This window comes from Podospora anserina, chromosome 2, assembly GCF_000226545.1.
Source record: "Podospora anserina S mat+ genomic DNA chromosome 2, supercontig 2".
Classification (NCBI taxonomy): domain Eukaryota; kingdom Fungi; phylum Ascomycota; class Sordariomycetes; order Sordariales; family Podosporaceae; genus Podospora; species Podospora anserina.
The window spans coordinates 1584402-1607338 of NW_001914858.1; the positions used below are offsets into that span (position 1 = coordinate 1584402).

Genomic DNA, 22937 nt, shown 5'->3' on the forward strand with positions numbered 1-22937 from the left:
ACAAGGAAGGCGGCCAATAGATGGGCCTTGTCGAGTATCCTGAAGAACTAAACAGTTTCGAGATGGTGTCCATGACAATCTGGGGGGTGCCGAAGGTCTTCGGGAAAGGGAAAGGTATAAGATGACGGATACCGACATCTCTTCCTCATGAGTGTAGGCGTACACAAACCGAGATTTGTATCCTGAGTGACCACCTGTCAGCCTAGACACAACATCTCGTGGGCACGGGACAGAGCGGCTCAGTCGAAGACACACCTTTCACACTCAACTCCCTCTCAAGCCCTCTCTTGATTTGGAATCTCAAAGCACCTCTCGTGCTCCCACGCCCAATATCCACCATGTGCCACGGACATCCGCATATCCACGGCTGTGGCCACCAATCCATGACTTGGCATTACTGCCCGTCAGCCCTGATCGACCTTGAGACGGGGTACGAGACAGCGTGCTCCAATGTCACCTTTGCTGCTCCCCAGCCATCCAATGCCGCCTGTGTGCTGATCAATTGCGATTACCGCAGTGGGGGCACAGGGTGGACGTGCTGCAACTGCGGAGGGCGTAACACGAGCGGGTGGTGCAAGAACATGTCGCCCAATCCCAAATGGGAGAAGAACACGATCACCAACGAATGGGAATGGATCGAGACCTGTGACCACGGGTGTTGTCGGAATTGTGCCAAAGACTGTACGTCCTGACCCCCTCCTGATAACCCCCCCGGATTCCACTGTTCCATGGCCAAGCCCCAGGTGTGGTTCCTGACACGCACCCAGCCTCGAGCAACTACGGCGAGCCCAGCCGCAAAGACGGGAAGAGAAGTAAAGATTCTCGAAAACACCGCCACCGAACACAAGGAGAAGCCGGGTCTTCTTCGGCAGCTGATCCCATGGCCTCGTACAACATCACGCTGGACTACAGCAGCAAAGAGTCGAGGGGATTGTCCCGGAAAGAGGGAAAGTCGTCCTCGGGGCACAAGAAGAAATAGGCGAAGATCCATGGCGAAAAGCGGAAGGCAAAAGGCGAAAGGCGAGTGTTGAATTCCTGTACCATGTGTTTATAAGAACATGTATATTTGTACCATAGCAACTTGGGCTCCCAACGGGCCCAAGCACGGCGGTGTTTTTTAGAGCATTTTCATGGCACATAGCTAGGCATGGGAAACAGGATAGGGACAGGAAGCAGAAAAAGATCAAGGGCTTACATGATGGAGCATGGAGTTTGGCGGTGACCTGCACAGAAACGAGGCGGGATTAGTGTGTTCGTTCTTGGCTTGCTGTTTTGGAGTTTTGAATTAATCGGGGGCCGGTTCCTTTGTGCGTTGGGGCGGCCGGCAAAGCCTGACGGAGGTCGAATCATCGATAAAAGGCTGAGGTGGAGATATAATGAACGAAGAGATGACTTGATTCTTGGTGACTCATGTGTTTGTTCCAATGGCTCGTGATTACTGTTGGTGACTCTGAAAACAGTTGGCTGGCTCATGCCAGTAAAAGATGGCCGGTCAGGTGTAGGTAAGATTTGAAGAAGGAGCGGTCTGCCATCTGTTGATATATGGGCAGGAGCGAGTGGTGGGTAATAAAAGACCGAGGGAAGGACCTCTGGAGGGTCTGGGTCCCGTCTGGATGAGCTTAGGTGGGCGGGCAGCTGAGAAGGCATTCCAAGATGGGTGGTATATAATGCGTACTATACAGCCGACGGTTTTCGGCATGTTGTGCTTCGTGTGCAACTGGAAATAGAACGGTGAACACCCACAATCTAGCTACCAAGATCGAACCAACCCTGTCTCGGGTCAGGCATCCCTGCATGGGCATGGGGCGACTTGTGGCACATTGCTCTGAGGTTGTGAATCGACGTCGCCGAAGAGATCGGTGTTGAGTACCGTCATTTCACTGTGATGCCATGGGAAATAAGCCGACTTTATGGACGAGCTTGTGGCGGGTGTGGTTAACGACTGGCCACGGAAGGGTCTAGATTTGCTCGGCCAGCTGCATACCTACCTGAGCCAACCAGCTTTAACGGGATTGGGTCCGATGTTCATGATAGGGAATGAAGCTGTCTCAAAACATGGCGCCACCGACAACATCGTATGTCTACATTTTTGATCAGATCGCAACCTAGCAGTGATGAGAGCTGGGCATTCAGATCAGGACCGTCAGGTGCCCTAGGCAAGCTCACTTTGTTCCAAGACACCTACCTGCCCGTCACCTATCACATCTTGATCTGTACCTATCTGTACAACCGGAACCATTCCGTTACACCACATTGCCGTCGGTGATTGAAGAAGATTCTTTGCATTTGCTTTGTTCGACTGCGTCAGGTCCATGGAACCGATGTTGAGTATGGCTGGCGGAGGTGGTCATGTGACGAACCATGTCCTTTCTGTATTGTCTGCATATATCTACTCCTTATAACACCAGTGTCGGGTGCCATAGTATAGCAGCCTAATGTCTCTCGTCAGTACCATCAGTCTCGATGTGGTGTGCTTGTCTTGGGACATGTGGAACAGGGTGACATGACAGACACCTAGTGACTGAGCTGCCTTGTCCTCCCTCTTGTGCCATGGAAAAGTGATGGCTAGTTTTGACCCCTGGTGAGCTATTTTGTGGTGTGAGGTTGCCGTCGGTCTCGGCGGAAGGTTGACTCTTTGTCTGTGTGACGGCGTACCAACGGGTAGCACCCAATGCCACGTGCCAACCATCGGTTGATTGCAGCCGATGACGGCAAGGCAATCGGAGAGCCGTTATCTCTCTGCCCTTTGTTCGGACGCGGACGCATGCGATTCAAACTGTCAGATTGGCATCTGGTGCTTTGACCCGAGCCCAACGACGGTTGTGTAAACCATGGTGCCACGCGGCGAAAGCCGCCAGGTCCTTCGGAGCAACTTGTCTGATATTAAAACGTCCGGCACTGGCCCCGTGTGGAGTCTTGACCCTGAGCAATACCTACTTACTGTGTACCACCATAAGGTATTGTGCAGTGCACTGTTGCGGCACAATTGCAGGCCTGTACAGATGATACGGAGTATTTAAATATCAGGTTTATATCGATACTGATATCTTGGACCTATTCGTACCATTGAGCAATTGTTTGGTCAAGCTGAGTACGGACTTGTGGGGACGGGCATTTGTGATTGGTGTCGCATGGGTGCCCCATCACCCAAAAGGCCTGGACCTCTGCTCTGAACAGAGGCGCTGATCATGCTTTGCACGTGTGGTGTCTTTGACGGCAGCCAGAACGGGCCACCTGGACCCGACAGGCAGGTTCCTTTGTCCGTTCTTCACCGTCTTGATCATCTCAAAGAGCTTCAGCACGTGGTTCTGAGGATGCCGTGGTTGAGATGATTCTTTCATGGCATGGGAAGAAGGAGTGGGTGGAAGTGAGGATCGGCCCCTGGCCCACAGCCCACCCCGACAAGGCAAGGGTGATGGTTGGAGGGCGCGGAGCGAAGCTGCAAGTGCGCGGGCCACCCACCTACGAGCCACATGGTTACCCGGCACTGTAGAAGTTCAGAGGTGCCTCCCGTTTCACCATTTCCTTCAAGTTCCCCTTTCCTGATTCTCTGCCCGGCCTGGCCCGTTTCTGCTTTTAGTGCCTCTCTGTCTCTGCCTCACTTAACCAAACCACTTTCCACCTCCATCATCCCAAGTGACAAAACCACCAACCAAACACCAGACTTTGCACCATCGACTCCCTCCACGTCCTTAGTGCCCGCCTTGGTCACTGTTGCAACACGCCGCCACTGAAATACCGATCGGCATTTCCCACCACCGCTCTTTGTCCTTTTTCGTCTTTGTCGGCGTTTCACCTTGCGACAAGGGCTCCAGCAAAAAAACAATTGCCCCGGGGTTCTATTTTCGCCTTATCGCCAGCATGTCCCTCGACTCGGCCAGTCGTCCCATCATGGCTCCATCGGTACGTCTGTAAACCTGTTTATGCCCGTCGGTCCGTTGACGTTGCATCCTCATCGCCTTCTCTCCCAAACCTTCCCGCAATTCACTAACACTATTCTTTCCCCCCTTATTACAGGAGAAGCGCTACAGCACCTACAGCATGACACCCTCCGACGCCCCCACCACCCTCAGCACCGACAGCATGACTGCCGAGATCAGGCCCATCGTCGACGGCCTTGAGCGCCTCAAGAACCCTCGCCTCGCCGACCAGCGCGTGTACCTCAATGAAGAAAAGACTACCAACCTCCAGAAGCTTGCCCTGAGCGCCAAGCTCGAGCGCGCGCTTGACCGGAGGATGAGCAGCCAAGATGCCGTCATGCGGCCGCGGAAACCATCAGTTGTCGTCACCGAGAAGGAGAAGGCTTGAATGAAGACATGCGCGACGACGACAGTCATTTGTTGAGATGGAGAATGGGAAGAAGGCCAAGACGATGGAGGCACGCATCAGCGGGTGCGATGTGGAGCAGCTATTGCAATGCCCGGTCCACGCCGTGTTTCCTCGCCAAATTCGATGCAGGAACCGCCTCGAAAACTACACCATCCTGGCAGTAGTCGAGCCATCAACTGGAGTCAACATCAGAAGAGAGGAGCAGTCATTTCATCATCAGCGCGCGTTCGGGGGCCAGCTTGGGAAACTTTTCATTGTTAATTTATTTTCGTTCGTGTTTTCAGTTTTGCGGCATTGGCATTGTCGATGTACTGTCAGGAAAGGGGTGCTGCTTCAGGATCGATGGGATGGTATGGGCAGCAATAGATATTGAGACGAGACGGGAGGTGATGTGGAATCTTGAAGGATTGTTGCAGGATTGTGGGCGTGGTATCATACTAGCCGTTCATCGGCTTTTGTCTGGGAAAGTGAGAGGTTATATCAGTGGGAAATGGACCAGGACTTATCGGCGGGCGTAATTGCAAATCCTCACAATTATATATCTCTTGTCAAAAAAAAAGAAAAGAAAAGCGATGCCTGGTATTATGTCCGTCTCATTCACTGCGCTCTCTGCTTGCCCTGAGTTCTTGTCGCCTGAACGCCTTGGTGAACTCCCGTGAAACGATGTAACGACAGCCAAGAAAATAAAACAGACCGACAGCCAGCACCACTATGCTGCTGTCTCTATCGCATCCCAGATAAGCTTCCAATGCCCTATCCTCTTGCCATGGCATCACCAATTCCCTCATACCACTTCTCCCGTCAAACCCTCTAGTTCCCCTCCTTCGCAATCCTCCCCTCAATCTCCTTCAACAACTCAGCCAACTCCTTCTCCTCCCCCTCAAACTCCAACGCCTTGGCTACCGCCCCCCTGGCCTCTTGCAACCTCCCCATTTCAAGCAGGCACTTCCCCCTCCTAAACCAAGCCTTCGCATTACCCTGGCTCTTGGCAGCCACGCTCGCCTCTGCATCCACCGCCGCCTCTGGCCAGTTCCCCAGTTGCATATGCGCCTGCGCCCTGTTGCTATACAGCGCGTGGACCTCCTCCCGCACCAGCTGCGACGGCTCCCACGGGGCCCGTGTAAGCGCCATTTGGAGACCGAGGGTGTAGAACTTGATTGCTTCGGCGTGGCGCCCCTTGCGGTATTCGTTGTTGCCCGACTCGCGAAGCTTGGAGACGTTGGCTGAGCGCTTTGGGTTGACGGGCATGGGGGGAGGGGGGACGATGTGGGGGGGCTCGATTTGGGTGAGGATGGTTCTGTGGAGATTGTTGAGGGCGGCGAGCTCGGCCTCAAGGGCTCGCGAGGAGGGGCCGAGGGAGGAGATGGATTTGGATTTGGGGTCGATGGTTAGGGGGAGGAGGTGGAAATGGTCTTGGTCAGACATTTTGGCTGCTTTGGTGGGGTTTTTTTCGAGGTTTAGGAGAGTTATTAGCGGCAGTTTGTTTAACGATGACGAGGATGGAGGTTTGGTGGGCAAGCAGAAGAGGAAAAAATAAGCTGCGAAAGTTGAGGTCGTGGTTCTAGTTGTGGGTTGAGGTGGTGGATTGGCTTGGACTGGTGAGAGCTGTCGAGAGGACACTTGTGCCAGTTGGGGTGACTTGGCCTTCAAAGTGAACCGTGGCGTTGGCAGGCGGCGCGTGGACGGACAGCTTTCCCCAGAAATTCCTTATCTCTTATCGGGGAGCCAACGTCGAATCCTGATTTACCTAGGGTAGTTGATAAGCCAAGTTAAGTTAAGCTGGCCCTCAGCTTGATTTGACTTGCCGCCTAGAGCTTAAATTTAATTTGAGATTATTACTAGCTTAATTTAGCTTATGAATATAAGCTTTCAGTTATATTATTAAATATTCAAGGATTATTAATGGATTTTGTTAGAATAGGTGTTTGTGACGAACCCCTGTACAGAACCTCTGAAAGGGATACTAGTTGAAGGTAACTTCTGACAATTGGTTCGGTGCAGCTAAACAGTGCACAACAAGATGTCTCGATGTAAACACAAGATGCCGTGAATACAACTGTGAATTGCATACTGCGGAACTGTCTATCTACACCAGCCAGTTCCTCCGTATATATAGACCTGTTTATCACTATTATCACCAGTGATAATGTCGATTATCACTCGTCGTTCACCGAAGGCTGGTGGTAATCGTGATTATCACCCTTGGCGCTAGTGATAATCTGACTTCCCCACTTTTCCGTTCCTAGTGGTTGGACGGGTCGCGCCCCGCGCTCCCCACTTATGTCAGGTCCGTGACAAATACCACTATAGTACTCCGTAGTGGAGTTCGCGCTTGACCTTTACCATATATTTCCTAGGGGCTTTACAGGACCTAGAAGTCGAAGATTTGGCTGCGTTTTGCAAAAAACGTGCTCACGCTTATACAAAACAGAGAGAAATCGGCCACCGGCCTACCGTAGGTGCGGGTAGCTGTGGGCCTACAGGGCCGCTATTTCCACAAGGCATTTATAGGGCCTTTAGTAGCCTAAATCCAGAATTTAGGCCATTTTAGGCCACCGTAGCGTCCGATGCAGGGCTTCGAAGTTGACTTTGTACTACGTGAATCTTTGAGGGTGGCGGGTAGGAATGTTGAGGCCGATCTTCGCCGTATCTACCAGTTCCTTCGGAACTAAACGCCTTGCAGTATTACAGCAGTAACCTACTGTAAAATAGGGCTTACAGGGCCCCGTTTTTAACATATACACTAGGCATAGCTTTTAAAATATAAATTAACACACATTAGGTAAAAGCTCTGGGTCTCCTCTTGCAGACCCAAAACCGGAGAACGTGTGACGAACCCCTGTACAGAACCTCTGAAAGGGATACTGGTTGAAGGTAACTTCTGACAATTGGTTCGGTGCAGCTAAACAGTGCACAACAAGATGTCTCAATGTAAACACTAGCTACCGTGAATACAAGCTTGAATTGTATACTGCGGAACTGTCTATCTACACCAGCCAGTTCCTCCGTATATATAGACCTTGGGGCCGTGAGGTGCTCGCCCTGCTATGGGCCCGATCACTCCTAGCACATTGCATCCTGCATTGTGCTCGTCGTGCTATACCTCTGATCACTCCTAGCACATTGCATCTGCATTGTGCTCGTCGTGCTATGCCTCTGATCATCCCTAGCATCTTGCATCCTGCAGACTGCTCGTGAGCCTTGGCGCCATAGCACTTTTGCCTAGCCCTGATCGGCTTGTTCCCTGACTTCCTGAATGATTGGCTAGGGGCGACCTGCGCCCCACATGTGGCGCGACGTGCCGTTGGGTTAACTGTGACAGAACGCCAAAACCCAAACATCATTTTGACCCTTTTGTTCTCCCCGCCCATGCCGTTGCATGGTTTTTGTCTCGCACGCAGATTCTCATCATGTCATGCCAACAATCAAAAACACAAATGTTACTCACTCCAAAGTCCTCCCAGATATTTCCCTCGGCCAGGCATAGCCAAATCAAATCACTCGTAAATCAGTAGTCATCCCTCTGTAAGAAACCCATTCGATATCATTGCTCGTTGCCCACACTCGGATTCACAGTCGAAAAGACAACGGGGGGCTTCCATGAGTTCGTCATGGACGGCTCTGAGACAAACATCAGAGATATCCAGTACAGTTCATGTTCCCAGCAGCCCTCTTGTGGCGTGCTCGGGATTGAAGTCGCTGGCAACTGTCAGTTGGCTGGCGTTGGTGTGTTTACCGGGCAAATGGGCTGACTTACTTTTGTCTTTGAGACAGTCGATCGTCCCCTTCAAAAATGCAAGCTGGCGAGTATCGAGATATTTGATGGCCGATTTTGAGACGCTCTCGGCATCCCACTCGAAATTCATCAGATCACAACGCTTGAAGTAGGTCCAGTACGCCAACATCACACCGGCACCATGCTGGACGTCTTCGACGAACGTTGTAAGCGGGTGGTCTCTTGGGCCGTAACGTGTCTCCTAGAGAAAAAGTCAGCAAGAAATGCGCGTTGAAGCAGAATAGCAAAGGTTAGGCTGTACCAGAGGCCGCCCTTTCGAGTTTTCCTTTGCATGACGGTACCGATCTTTGCAAATGCAGGCCACATTGTGGAGAAACAAGAACACAACCAGAAAGGCCGTAAACCATGCATCCTTCGAATCCTTCCAGAGTTCGGGACCCGAGCTGAGAATCTTTTCGAACATACTCAGAAATTGTGGCACCTGGCTCTTGAATACCGTGTGATACCGAATGCTGTCAAACTGTGCCACGATCATTCGGGGAATGTACCTCGTCTTCAGCTCCCTCGATTCCATCCCCAGTGACTCTTGACCGCAAATCCATGCCGAGCCGGTTTGGTGTCCTGGCCAACAGTCTGTTAGTGGTATTCATCAAATTGGCGCTGGAACATCATCAGGAATTACATACGAATCGCAAACCAAAGGCGAACAGCTTTTAGTAGAAACTCAGCCAGATCTACGCTTTTCTTGTCCCGATTTTCTTCTCGGTTTTGTTTGTGCCGCTGCAAGACAAGAGGTGGGTAATCAGCTTTCAGTCCAAATTCAAGTCAACTGAAACGTGGGGGTTCTCGTACCGATGACTGCCGAAGATGCTCCGCGATCATGGAATACATATCTTTGACGAGATCATCAGAGTCCTTGGCCGAATCTTCCAGTCCCTTGATAGCATTGGCCGCGATGTAGTGTTGAAAGGCTCGCCCGTGTTCCTTCACATTCACGAGACCGTACGCCGGAATTCTGATGCCATCCCTGCCAACAAAATTCCGGACGAGCTGATCACCCTCGACTGCCCTGAACGCCCGCACTTTAAGTGTCATTGGCGTTTCGCAGAGCCCTTGAGCCATTTCAATGACCTTGATGTGATTGTCTGCCCAATCGTTCGCCCTGATGTTGATCAACTGGGTATGATCAAATCGCTTCGTGTAGCCCAGCCCCCCATCTCGCTGCAACACCACCGAAGCCAGCTTGTAACGAAGACACGGGAGGTTATGGATAGTCTTTTTGGATTCCCTGCGCACCTTGAGACAGGTGACGCAAGGTGCCAAAGGGTCATTCGGGTTATCCACATTGGGAAGACACTAAACACACCAGAGATTAGATTGTCATGCTGTTGTTCGTCATTGCATTTTGTTTACTTACCCTCACTCTCTGGTTATGACATCGTATGCAGGCCCGCATGGTCCTGGTATCGGAGGTCTGTTTCCTCAAATTCTCTCTCTGCCGTTTCCGTCGCTGTTCTTCCGGTTCTTCCAGTTCGGGTTCTTCTTTGATCGCCAGCCCTTGATTGACAGCGGCCGCTGCGCCTTGCTGAGTGACGTCCAACATCAGTGCTTGCTCCACGGCGACCCAGCCGCCAACAAGAGCCGTTTCCATAGGTACAATGATCTGTTCATCAACATCCTGCACCTCTGATTTCTGAAGCTCATCCCAGGTGTGGCCATTTCCCTCTTTTGTGACATGCACATATGCACTGCAAATCGATGAGGCTTCGGTGTCTAGCAAGTTGCCAGGGCTAGCTCTCAAGGAACCACTGTCGACCCTCGGAAGACAATATGGAAAACGATGCTCTTGGGTGATATCGACACTGCTACCAAATACCCCATCAGGATATGCTGCCTGGGCGTGAAATTGCGATAAGTACGCATGTTGCCCCTGGGCATTTGTTGGGTCCCTCGAGGTCGAATGGGCCCCATTTAGGGAAGGCGGCGGCAGGCTATGCGTGGGTGTAGAGCCGGACTGAAAGGTGCGATGGAAGGCCTCCGGGAAACAATCTTCCTTCTGCGGTAGTGGCAATGCGACACTTTCCCAGCAATAGCGAGACTGACCAAGCCCGCCATTACCGGTATCGACTGGCGGCTGATGTAGCGGCTGAGGTGCTGGGCGGCCAGGCCGCGATTCCCAATCTTCGGTTGGATTCACGTATTGCGTAGAAGAAACAGGCTGGGTGGTGGCAAGTCCCATGGGCAGCTCTAAAGGAACCTCACCGACGTATGGGGGGACATCTCCGTCACCCATTGTGGAATTGTCCACTATCAGACTAAAGAAGGCTCCGTGTTGGTCTATGGAACACGTCAATCATCACTGTCCAACCGGACCTTGGATTGCAACGCCATCTCGTTCGTACCTTGCTTGTAGTCGTACGGAGACCATGTAGGAACTGCTGCGCCGTCCAACCAGTTCCCATACCCATGCAGGTTTGGGGCAAACGTGGGGTGGTGGTACAGGGAGCCACCATAGAGATCACTATCTTGTGACGGGATCAGGCTGAATGGATTGACCGGTAAAGTCGGTGTGATCTCGTCAAGTATGGCACCTAGCTGACGGCGTTTCTTTGGCTGGCGGGTATCTGCATCTATCGGACTGCGGCAGCGCGGCGGCTTCGACAACCCACCCTAAGGTTCAGTAAGCATCCAGAACTATTCTCGACAAGTTGCAAGTAGGACGGCACAGAAAGATCAAGAATAAAGTGAAAGGAAAAGGGAGTATTTACGGTCGGACGCAAAAGTGGACTCTCCATCCTGCTCCCCTCACCTACGTGCCCTCGCTCGCTGTTTTTTGCTTCCCCAGTTTGATTCGGGATACAAAGAACGGTTCTATCAGAATATTGGTTCGCCAAGTCAACCTGATCTCACACAATGGCCCAGGAAAGATCAGGAGCAAGATCTTGCCAAGGCTATGGGTGCCGTGGTCCGGAGCCTTTGATCCCAGAATTTGCTGCCACCACGAGAAGCCGGTTGCAAATGTGGTGTCAGACAGATCGGGCAACACGGGCAACAGTCTAGTAGACGCAAGAACAACCAACTGAGACCGGGCCGGATGGTGGAGGGACTGCGCTCGGAAAGGATTGGTCGGCACGAGAAATGCCACTGCAAGCGAGACCGGCGAGATGTCAAGAGGGCGAGACTTGGCCGGATTCAATTCGAACGCTGTGCAACACCGGCCCGCTTTCACAACCTGTTAAGCAAGACAGCAGCACAAGCCTGGCTTCTCGTCGAGTGCAACAAAACCCCTGGATGGGTTGCAGATGCGCCGTCAGCATGCATCCACACCCGTGGGAACTTTGAACTCGAAGACTGCGGCTGGTGGGTTGGCGGACTGCCTGGTGAGGGGGTGCCCAAAGGGTCGTGTCGTGAGACGCAAAATCGCACCAAGGAAATACCGACTTTCACCAGAATTCTGGTGTGACCTGCCCCGTGTCTAACCCAGTTGGTCAAACAGGACTGGGTTACGTGCTGTCCGCGGGGAGGGGAGGGGGGGCGAGACAGGGTACGACGATGTCGAGAGGTGGGATATCCTTGTGTTTCGAAACACCAAGTGGAGGCCGGGGAGAAAAGACCCTGGGGTGACAGTCCCCTGCGAGGCAGGTGCTGTGCTCCAGACCACAAAAGTGTGATGATACCTTAGACCGTCCTGCGAACAGGAAAGGCTCAGAGATGGAGATGAAGGCTTTGGGGCAATCTTGGATGAAACGGGGGAAAATGGCGAACAGGTGATAGTGATGAGGGCAGAGGGAAGAGGTGTTGCGGTCACGATCCACGGCCCAAAATCGATGTCGTCTCCCACCTCTGTCCAATCATCGGCAGTGAGATGTCTTGCAGCAGCCAACAGCTCGCCTACTGTGGAAAAGAGGGGTTAGCAAGTCTTGAGACAGAGAATTCCAGGCCTGGGCTCCCACGGCTCCTCCTCTTGTTGAGAGAGGCCACAGCAGCAACGACAGGGGGGTCTCCATTGGGAACACAGTGCATGTATCATGCAGGCAGCCATTGACAGGCCAGCCACATCTTGGTTTTGTTGCACTGGACTGGATGCAGTTGGAGATTTTCTCCCATCATCATCACCCATCACTCCTTGGCTCCTCCCTTTTCTCCCCACAATCTACGCCTTTGTTCGAATCGAGTCGCTCGTCCCGTCCCAGCGATACGGAAAATGGGATGTATCTCGCAGCAGCATCTGCGATCCCGCTCATTCTCCCAGAAACCCAGTACCGACCTCCGCTTCGTGTGACGTGAACTCTGCCGATGAAGCAAGGGAGAAACAGTCGCGTTCTCATTGGTGCGTCATAAATCACATTTCTGGCCACAGTGGTCAGCCAATCAACTTTTCTCGATCATTTCACACTCAGACCTGATCATCGTCACTTGCTCATCAAGAGCCTCATATTGACGGGTGCTACAGAAAACCCTTTCTATGAATCCCTGAGTCCCGTTTCCGGAATACTACCAAACGCTCGGACACGACTATGACAGCGGAACCATCCCGGGGCCCGGACGGTCCGTTCCTAGCCTGTTGTACTTTAGTCGAGAAATGTTTCCATCTATCACTAGTGAACTTGGTTTAGTCTGCTCTATCCGCCCGGAAATTGGAGGGGACCCCCCAATCTCGTCTAATTGGGCCGCCAGGTTCTTCTCTCCCGTGAGCGGGCCTAAGCTCCCCTGCGTACGCCCTATGAGACTCCAAACAGAATTTGTCGACAGATGTATGTGTCCCCAGGCCTTCGATGCCTTTTCCTTGAGGATGGGAGGTTAACGCCCGATGAGCGATATAATGCTAATGCTGCTAACATAATGACTTGATCCGAGGACAGCACGGCCTTGATGAGTATCATACAACATGGACAATTCCGGGTAGGCGGCTCTTTACCGTACGACCAACCTCACCAGGACCCCTTTTGCTTTCGTTCTATATCTCCGAACCGGTTTGCAGTTTTGTCCTTGGCGGAGCCCAAGTACATGCCACCTTTTAGGAAAATACCGCGCTTCTGGCGGGCCTATGTCTTCCCTTGAACGCCCTCCATGGTTGGCCATGATAGGCATTGGACATGACGAGCTGATCATGCTGATGCAAGGTCCGACAGCTCAACAGCACACACAACTTCGGCACACCACTCAACATCGCTGCCGCCAACCTGCCTGAGCGAAACACCTGTCCAATCGTCCCCCACTACCGACCCCATGAGCCGTTGTCCGAATATGGGCTGGATGTGGGTGACCAGCCCATGTCGTGGAAGAGCGATCGTCCACCCGGCGAGGTTGGGCTCGACTAGGTATAATAATGGCTCCTCTCCGTCCTCGGTGGAACCCAATGTCAGCCCTGGGCTTAGAACAGATTTATTCTCTCTCACTCTACTGGAAAAGCCAGGAATACAGCACATATTCTCTCAAACTACCAATGGATCAAGTTAGCAGCTTGTTTGGGCAATCTCGTGCAGGCCTGGGATGGTTGGAGCACCACGCCATGGCTTGGGTGCCTGAAGCCATTTCCTCGGACAGTTATGTTGTTGACCTTGGTCCTCGGGGTGTTCAAGAGGTGCAAGAGGGACTGCAAAGGTTCAAAGGTCAGTGATGTGCCCCCGTTCTGTGTTGGGTGATGCTTTCATTTGCTGACGAATAAGCAGAGCTTGAGCTTGATGGTCACGAAGTCAGTCGTCATAATTTCCACCTTCCAACCCTCGAGGCGCAACTGGAGCAAGCCTGCCACGAGGTTCATCGAGGCCGCGGATTTGTCATCCTCAGGGGCCTCGATCCCCAACAGTATTCAGTCGAGGACAACCTGATGATCTACCTCGGGATTGCTGCGTATATTGGGGATCAGAGAGGGTTTCAGGACAAGAAGGGGAACATGTTGAGTATGTTTTGGAATCAAAACAATGTGATGAACTGAACTGATACCTGCCTCGCCCACATAGCCCACATCACAGCCTCCAAAGACTGGAAGACACCCCCTGAGCTCCGTCATGGTATTCATACCACCAAAGGCCTAAGTTGGCACTGTGATATCGGAGTCGACATCCTCGCGCTTCACGTCCGCTCCCTCGCCGAGCATGGTGGGGACACATTTATAGCTTCATCGCTCACAATTGTAAAGGAGCTTGAGGCGCTATACCCACACGTCATCCAAGCCCTTCAAGAAGCTGCGTGGCCAATCCAAATGTCGGTTGGCACAATTTTGTCACATTTCACATGCGCACTGAGCCATCGCTAATTATATTTCCCGCTTATTAGCTCAGGCAATCCGATCCCCCGCTACATTCTGGCGCCACTCCTGCACATGGACCCTGAGAACAACCACATCATTCTGAGCGTTGACCCTGGGAGACTTGGTGTGCACCCATCTACGACAAGAACCGATGGCACTTCGCCAATTCCGCCCCTCACACCAACTCAGCTCGAGACCCTCCGCATCCTCAACCAAGTCGCCTCAAAGTATCGTCTTCGCCTAGACACAAAGGCTGGCGACATCGTCTTGCTCAACAACTTTGCCCATTTGCATGCTCGCGATGCCTACAGCGATCCCGGACAAGGCCAAGGACGACATCTGGTCAGATTGTACCTGCGTAATACAGCACTGGCGCACCCCGTTCCAGAGTCTATGCGTGTCCCCTGGGAGGCAGCATTTGGGCCCAGGAATGGGGAGGGCCGATATCCTGTTGCTCCAGCTTTAGAATACAAAGCACCTCGATACACGGCTGGTTCTGCTGCTTTTCCCCTGGACGACAACGATGATGTCAACGGAGACGGCACCGCATGATTCCTTCGTTGCCAGGACGCTCACTGCCACAATCTCCCTTTGCCAGCCTCAAGTTGGCTTTGATTTTGAGCAACTTCGAAGTTGAGCTGCTGCCAGCAACACTCTCGCAACCTTATCTTCAATCTAACCCGGACTATCTGCGTTGGCCTCTGGTTGTTTCACAAGCCAACGCCTTTGCACCCATTTTAGTGCAGGCCTATCATTATGTGGAATTTTTTTGGGTAGTGGTGGCCAGAAACTTTGTCTCAGAATGTGGGTATCTATGGAGGACAACGCAGTGGCCAAATATATGAGGTTACAATGAGCCAAAAGTCTAGCCTGATGGCGATTGCTAGTTTCATGAGCCTTAGGATGTCTCGTCGAGTACTTTTCGAATTAAAAATGGTCCCCTGTTCATCGCAGCTTTCCGTAATGTCTCGGCCATCACAGGCAGTCAAACATCCGTCATCAGGTAGGGATGCGAGCATGCCAACTGCATGCAAGCATAGCCTGATCACATCCACACAAAAGTTCAGAATCCGGAGGGGAAACGCCTCCTGTCAGAACGGGCCGAAGTCTCGGAAAGCAGCTGGTCAATTGTATGTGTCCAAGACATGGATGGGTACAAGACACCCCACGCTTCAGTGTCCGTAGCCCCTATTACTGGGTGATTGACACGATGGTGGATACTGTGATTGGGGAGCCGAACACGGGCAGGTACCAAAAGAGTCACCATAATCTGCAAGCACGGCGGCTGTCAACCATGAAATTCCGCCATAAAATGTAACAGTGGATGTCTTAACTGAAGACCTGGTGTCCACGAAGAGGTGGGTACCCTAGTACCAGGGCAAAGTGACAGACCAAGCATCTCGGACATGGCTCCGCTGACAACAGCATCACATTAGGCTCGAGCTTCTTCTTTCAGATATACTTGCATCAATGCGGGGGCCTCCATCCAGGTTAGGCAGATGGAACTGATGTCAGAACTTTGGGGCAGGAGGGCAGCCGCCCTCTTTCGCGAGTCTGGCAGCACTCACCCATCTTGACTTTGCTACTGATCACCCCCGGCCCATTTTCGGCCTGATTGGCATGACCATACAACTAGAGAATGTGTCGGAGGCTGTTTCAATACCTCGATGGTCGGTTTACCGAGCATACCAATGGTATGCCTCATCACAATCTCCTACGGGTGGTACCGGTTTATTTTTCATTGCCTCTCCCTTGATCATCTGTCGAATGCTGCCGCAGTCAGTTATCAGGAGAAACAGCATTTGTAACTCCTCTTGCCACGGGTCGTAGACCAGAATCAATCGACTGCTTCGGGTAGAAGGTATTCTGCCGCATATATCCGGGCATCACACCATGCTTCGACCATATCGAGTAGTGAACACTTCGACAGGCGCCCACGGGCTGATCTCCCAACCGGCGTCCTCTCAGCTAAGCAACAGTTCCGCGAACAATCGCTCACTGGATGTCACGAATATCGAACTAGTATCACTTAGTACCCGAACCATTGAAGACATTAGACCTGGAGAAGAGTGTGTATACGACTGTGTTGTCCGAGTCCGATTCGGTGCCGAGGTCCGTGGACACGTATCTGTTCAGCTCATCGCTGTCTTTTGCCTCCCCAAGGAAGCCCAAGACGGATGCGTGGACAAAGTCCGGCGGCAAACGGGTGTTAAGCACCAACACCATCAACTCCCATTCTCACTATACTTGATCAGGATTGTTCAGTAGATACGCATTCAAGTTTATACCAAGAAAATAGCTCATCGTGGATGTGTGGTACTGTCTGGGCAGTGCACTTGATGACGAACCGCTTGCCCTTTCCAAACCCGCATGCAACCAGACATCACGTATTGCGTGCCATCGCCGCCAAGATAAAGCTGGATAGGTACCTAATCTGTCACCGGTTCCATGGTAGCTGGGTGCCAAAGGCTGATCCCAAGTGACAGGACTGTAGAGAACATGTCGAGTGGGTGTCCGGCATCGAGTACGAGCATTGAAGGGCCACAGAGTACCCTACCTCCGCGGATCAAGAGGAGACTAGCTGTTCCAACCAAGGATAGTCGCGTTTGTCACGGTCAAGTCACAAAGTCCAGCCAGCCACCCCACATCACGCTGCCTGAGCGGTTTGAGATGGCGCACGTCGCACCCCCCCCCCCTTATTCTGATTCTGGACCACCTCAGTTCTTGAGTCCGGGGCATCTCCCCGTTGAATAGGATTACCTGACATGTCTGGCCTTCCACCGATTACCTACCCTGTCATTCGACTGTCACTTAGACAGTGGAGCCGAGCAGCGGCTGCGGTAAGTCTTCCTGTTGGATCGGATTTGGATCTTCACCCAAGCCTGAGCTACACTAGGTTAGCCCCCCACGATGCCCCAGTCATCCCCTGAGCCGGCCGGCAGCATTATTGGCAACGGTGTGTAGTGCAATTGCTTCGAGTAAGATGGAGGCGAGGTGGGCGAGCAACTCGGAGAGTACATGCTGTTCTTAGCTTTACTGGCCCTTGGTTCGACGCTGACAGGATATCCAGCCACGTCTCATGGGGATTTCCTGCGGTGAAGGTCACAACAGGCATGACGCCGGGTACCTGTAGGAAGCAAACTACTTGATGACTCGCGGTGCAGTTGACAACTTGCTCAAGACCGGCATGCCAATCCCTGAAGTCTTGGGACTCCCCAGGGCTCCATGTTGATAGTCCCCTTTCAATGCCTGTCTTGCTATATATCCATTTACGATGTGGAACAACACACTTGGTGGCTGGACACAAGCCGCAAACACTGTGCGGAGGATTTTCCGACGCACAGGCTGATACGGCATCCGTGGTATATCACCTACCTACCTCGTCAGCACCCCACCGCACCTGCAGAGCCTCCTCCCTCTGCTTTCTCTTCATCTTTCCGCCTGTCTCGACTCCTTTGCTACCTCGACCACCTCGACCACGAAAGGCACACGACAATGGTTATGTTTCGAGAATTACGGGCTCTAGTCGAGACATTGACGCCCGCATTCCATCATTGATGCCGCACGCTCTCATCCGTCTGTATCTAAATACGAAAAATTGCGGTAGCCGTCTGATGTCCACCTCCATCTCTTTTTCTTATCTTCTCGCCCATTCGACCGAAGCTTCTTCTCCACGATGGAAGCCCCCGCCGCGCACGATCGGAAGAAGTTGCCGAGGGTACCCATGTCTTTCTCTTTAGGCCTGGACGCTGGTCCCCATCTGATTTCGACACTACTACAACGAGTCAGCATCATCCCTGGTTGTGGAGCTCTCAGCAAGGAACCATAGTGACGCTTCATGTATTGGGTCTGAGGTATGGCGGGCATGTTGCAAGGAGAAATCAACCGTGTGTCAGGGAGCCATCGCTTCTGCGAACCAACCGGACTTTTGGAACGAAAATTTGCTCAGACTCTCGTCAACTACGGCTTTCGCGGTGAGCAACGAGTTTTCCTTGACTCGACGAACTCATTGACAGCTCCAGCCTCAGTATAGCTGTGTTGTCCATGCAATACAAGCAAACTCGTAAGCCTGCTGAAGAACTGGCTAATCGACTTGTCATGCACGACCATTCGCGCCCAAGAGTCGGCCATCAGGAACGAGCGACTCGAGTGCCCATAAGCAGACGTCCACCTGTCTCTTGCACACTGCCGGCTTTTCAAACGATCAAAACAACGTACCGAATCGACGAGAACGAATCCCACACACCCAGCTCGACAGTTATTGCAAACATTATCTCCTTGGCGATCTCCCATCCGTCCAGACTTTCGGATGAGTCGGGCGAGGCTCACGAGCCTTGCCAACGAGGCCCGACAGCTACTACTTTGGGGGTCTACGCTAAAAAGGAATGGCATTCAGTTCCTTTTAGAGCTGTCTCTATGGGATCGGCATGACTCGCAGCCTCGAACGTCCGAAACATTTCTAGTCGCCACTCGCCAAGCAACTGCGTTCTAGTTTCCGTCGGAAACTCCCACTCGATCGAGGGACAACAACAAGCGTTAGGCCAAGACGGGCGCCATCTTGACAGCCCGGAAACAGTCTAGATCGCGGGTTTACTAGGGGATGGCGCCGTGCCAGCGTTTGAGGCCTGTTGATGGGATTGATGTAGTGTTCGCTGCATCGCCCAAATAACTACACTGAATTGCTAACAGAGAAGGATTCGGCTTTAGGGAACAGACCTCCCCGGCTGCTTTGTCACCTAAGCGAACGCGGGCTGTCGGAGTGTTGGGGAAGATGGGATCAAAATCCAGCTAGAAAAACGAGGGCACAATTCAAGAGCAGGACGACAGAATAGGCAAAATATGGGCATGAAAGTGGATGGATCTCCCCAGCAGCCAGCTGCAAATCTCGAGGGCAATATAGATCGTGTTTACTACACCTGCCCAGAACCCCCTGGCACAGCTTGAGCAGCTCCTTGCTCCTTGACAACCCGCCTAAAGTTCTTTGGGAATCTCCTCGCCAACCTGAACTGCTCCGTTTCTTCTTCCACCGCGGCAGGAAGGTGCTCCCTCCAGGTGCCAGCCATGTCTGATCCGAATCCGAGTTTTCCACCCCACGACCAAGAGATGACGCGCTCTGCTCTTGCGCCTTCAGGGGCATGCAGGAGGCCGGGGGCGATGTCGACCATGTCTGGGCGGGAGTCGCAGGCGTAAAAGACCACGGCTGAGCAAGTGCTGCAGTGGTAGCGCTGGACGCCTTGGGAGCTGGGGTAGAGGGATAATGTGCCGAGTCTGGGGTCGGTTCCAATGGCGGATTGGAGGGCGGTGGTGTCGAGGGGAAGGGGGGAGGTGGGATCAGAGGCAAAGGTGATGTGTTTTAGCTCTGCAAAGGTCCAGGCAAAGATCTCGGTTCCGGAGACGAGGCGGCAGTCGGAGCAGCCGTCGAGTGAGCCGAGGAGTTTGTAACTCTCTGGATCGACGAACCAAGGCAGTTGCCCCCCCTTTGACTGGCGTTCTTTCAAGTCCCTTTGGGCATTGCCGGCTTTGAGGACGAAGTCGACGCCGCCGCAGTGGCATTTGAGGGGGATGTTGCCCTCTTTTTCGGGAAGGTGGAGGAGGTTGTCAGCATGGGAAAGGAGTATGTTTTTATCCTCGGGCCAGTATCCCTCCGAGGTGATTTCTTTAGACTTTTCTCTCCAGCCTAGCCAGCGTCGGGGTTTGGCGGCGGAGGGAGGGTTGAGACCGTTGAGCCAGGGGACTGCCCCGCCGTCGATGGTGTCGGCTAGGAACATGTGAGCGTCCCATTCTATGAGGTTTTGGCCTAGTGGCAGTGGGGAGGAAGGGGTGAGGACGCCGGTGAAGGCGAGGTAATTGGTGACGCCGGGGGTGGAGTTGTCTTCCCAGAAGAGGGTGGTGGAGCAGTGACTGCAAAAGTAGATGTTTAAGCGGGGGGAGAAGGCATATTGTTTGAGGTTGTCAGAGGGTTGGGGAGGGGGCCCGGGCCAGAGGATGTCGGTGGAGCCGCGCAGGGAGCCGGTGAGGTGCCGACAGGAGTTGCAGTGGCAGTTTGTTGCTTTGAGAGGGAGGGAGGTGGTGGGGATGGGTTTGGAGGTGAAGGTCAGGGCGCGGCAGTGGCATTGGGCTGTGAGGGTGATGGTATCGGTGTTGGACTCCATAGTGGTGCTGATGGGTTGGGTTGTTTGATGGTGGGACAGGATGGCGGTGACAGGTGCGGGGGCAGGTCAATATATAGCCCACTTAGGAGATAACGTGTTGGTTAAGAGATGCAGTTTGTATTACCTCCTAAAGTGTGGGTGATCTATCGTGAATACGCTTGATACGCCCGGCAGGCAAAGGCTGTCACCCGAAAGGCGTCGTGAGCTCCAATGGAAAGCGCGGTTGAGAACCAATCTGACGTCACTTAATTGGCTGTTCAATAATGGGCGATGCTCTCTCGGAATAGTTCCTCTTTGGGCACCGGCCGGTAACATGAGAACACATGGACAAAAGTAGTTCATCTCCGAGGAAATTCTGTAGTTTGTTTCCAACTACAACTAGAGGAAGAGTAATCCAACAACTCCTGAGTGGGAAAATCTCCGATCCAACCATGCTCCAGAAAAGACTTACACACCTTGTTGTATACCCACCCCCACAAACTCCAAAACAGCCAAATCCGATGTAAATGCTAATGATGCCCGTCCGTTTCTGCTTTTGTCTATGCCAACCGCTCATCGTTGCGCGCAATGGCACTTGGGCTTGCGAACCCATTCTGTTGGCTGCCTTCGTTCTTTAGTAGCTTCCTGCTTGCTGCTTTGTCGTCATCTTCGTCGTCTGTCATGAGACCATCAAGCTCAAACTCGCTGGCATCCTGCACCTGAGCCTCGTCACTACTGCGAGCGTGGCCGTTGAGGGAAATCATGGACGGGGGGTTGGCGGCACGGTCGTAGACGTTGGTGAACATCATGACGACCAAAAACACCAGGAAGGCCAAGCTGTACATGATCAAAATGTACGCCACGGCGTCCATTCCGGAACCGGCAATGAATGCCATTTGTTCTTCGGTAGCGCCCATAAACAGGAAGCCTGAGGCGTAGAGAAGCTGTATTTGTGTGTTAGCAACACATTGAAGTAGCCGGTTAGCAAAGACTTACAAAAACAGGAACGTATTGGAAGCTGTTGATCTGTGTCCCGTCCTCTGATACGCCTGCCTTGTCCCTGAGCACAAAAGAGATTTCGATGATGCGAGTGACACCAACGGCCATCAATGTATACCCAAATGCCGCGTGTGTCATCGCACTCGTCATCAGCTCCTGAGGATGCGCCGACATGGCCCATCCTGTAATGAAGATGACAAAGCCAGGGACGAAGTTGCGCTTGGGGGTGCCGTCTCGGCCCTTGCTCAGCCAAACTCCAGCAAGGCCGGCGCTCCACCAAATGATGCCCATGGTCGTGTGCTGCCAGTCATTCCTGACCCATTCGGTTCCCCATCTGTGCTCAGTAAAGGTGTTGACACAACCCCATGCAGCAATAACGGCGCTGTCGAAGAACTCTTGGCTGCGGCCAGTCCGACGGAGCCAAACCTGACCAACGAGCAGCACGATGGTAAGGAGGACGCCATATGCGATGAAGGCACTGCCCATGATGAAGTGAGCGGCACATTGTCCCAGGTGATCACCCTGGCAAAAGCCCAGTAGAGTGATACCTCCAAACAGCATCTGAACCCATGATAGCAGCGGGAATGCTTTTCCGTTGACGCTGTGAAGAATGCGAATGAAGGGACGGATACGGCCGTGGATGCCCCGCTCGAGATGTAGCTTCAAGTAGACGCCCAAGACAATCTGAGCAACCAGAAGAAAGAACAACGGTGTCGCGGCCTTTGCGTGGGCGTTTTCCGGGTTAAATTCGCGGCCCTTGTGGAGATGGCCGAGGACGTAGCCTAGCAATGCCAGTACGGTGCTGCCAACTTGTAGTGGGACGTGCCAACGGCTTTTGACGATCTGGGTGTGCGCGCCATTGTCAGCCCCTGCTCTTCGCTTCGAGATGTCGATGACAACCCCTGCTACGCCGTTGACTTACCCCAAGCACCATCCCCAAGGGAAACAGTATCCCAAAGGTAAACGTCTGTAAAAATATGTGTATCCATAGTGTTGTGTCCTGGTATGTTGTCAGCAAGACTCGATGCCCTGGATTCCAATGCTGCCCAGAACTCATGTCCAACATACGATTGGATCCAGCGATATGGTTGACCCTTCCGGGATGTTGTCCCCGCCGTGATTTCCATGCGATAGCGCCATTGGGAGAAGTGCGGCGGCTATTGTGATCCTGGCGATCGAAGGAGAGATTCGAGGGACATAACGCAACAGAGACGAGGAGCCAATGCTCCCCGCTTGGGTAGCAAAAGTCATGGCGAGGACTCGGCTTCGGCAGGACAAGCAGCTCCCTGGAAGACCGCTTCACTGTGGACGAACTTGCGCAACTTTGGCACGAATGCACGGATCACCGGTGTCGAAAAGATCAGATGAATGCGGGCGATGACGTTACTGTTATCGTGGGGTTCGTGGCGGGCGACGGACAATGAAGGTGCAACCGAGAACAGGAACAGGAACAGGAACAGGAACAGGAACAGGGCTTTCAGGTGCCAGC

The 22937-nt window shown here is 52.9% G+C and overlaps 7 protein-coding genes across 7 annotated transcripts; 3 read left to right on the forward strand and 4 right to left on the reverse strand.

Moving 5' to 3' along the window:
* Positions 1-338: 338 nt before the first annotated feature.
* On the forward strand, positions 339-692 carry PODANS_2_4180 (uncharacterized protein; the record flags this gene model as incomplete). The annotated part of the gene is made up of 1 exon (XM_001911134.1): positions 339-692. One exon carries the CDS (start codon positions 339-341, stop codon positions 690-692), a length of 354 nt encoding a protein of 117 aa, XP_001911169.1.
* A 3169-nt stretch (positions 693-3861) lies between these two features.
* Positions 3862-4308, forward strand: PODANS_2_4190 (uncharacterized protein; the record flags this gene model as incomplete). The annotated part of the gene is made up of 2 exons (XM_001911135.1): positions 3862-3903; positions 4018-4308. The coding sequence occupies 2 exons, from the start codon at positions 3862-3864 to the stop codon at positions 4306-4308; spliced, it is 333 nt and encodes a 110-aa protein (XP_001911170.1).
* An 831-nt stretch (positions 4309-5139) lies between these two features.
* PODANS_2_4200 (uncharacterized protein) lies at positions 5140-5754 on the reverse strand (the record flags this gene model as incomplete). The annotated part of the gene is made up of 1 exon (XM_001911136.1): positions 5140-5754. The coding sequence occupies one exon, from the start codon at positions 5752-5754 to the stop codon at positions 5140-5142; it is 615 nt and encodes a 204-aa protein (XP_001911171.1).
* Positions 5755-7873: 2119 nt separating this feature from the next.
* Positions 7874-10358, reverse strand: PODANS_2_4210 (uncharacterized protein; the record flags this gene model as incomplete). The annotated part of the gene is made up of 6 exons (XM_001911137.1): positions 7874-8028; positions 8087-8306; positions 8367-8686; positions 8752-8799; positions 8896-9421; positions 9483-10358. The coding sequence occupies 6 exons, from the start codon at positions 10356-10358 to the stop codon at positions 7874-7876; spliced, it is 2145 nt and encodes a 714-aa protein (XP_001911172.1).
* Positions 10359-13394: 3036 nt separating this feature from the next.
* PODANS_2_4220 (uncharacterized protein) lies at positions 13395-14870 on the forward strand (the record flags this gene model as incomplete). The annotated part of the gene is made up of 4 exons (XM_001911138.1): positions 13395-13677; positions 13738-13968; positions 14029-14272; positions 14345-14870. 4 exons carry the CDS (start codon positions 13395-13397, stop codon positions 14868-14870), a joined length of 1284 nt encoding a protein of 427 aa, XP_001911173.1.
* A 4358-nt stretch (positions 14871-19228) lies between these two features.
* PODANS_2_4230 (uncharacterized protein) lies at positions 19229-20470 on the reverse strand (the record flags this gene model as incomplete). Its single annotated transcript, XM_001911139.1, has 1 exon — positions 19229-20470. The coding sequence occupies one exon, from the start codon at positions 20468-20470 to the stop codon at positions 19229-19231; it is 1242 nt and encodes a 413-aa protein (XP_001911174.1).
* Positions 20471-21009: 539 nt separating this feature from the next.
* On the reverse strand, positions 21010-22699 carry PODANS_2_4240 (uncharacterized protein; the record flags this gene model as incomplete). Its single annotated transcript, XM_001911140.1, has 4 exons — positions 21010-21393; positions 21446-22291; positions 22371-22448; positions 22517-22699. The coding sequence occupies 4 exons, from the start codon at positions 22697-22699 to the stop codon at positions 21010-21012; spliced, it is 1491 nt and encodes a 496-aa protein (XP_001911175.1).
* Between the last annotated feature and the right edge of the window lie 238 nt (positions 22700-22937).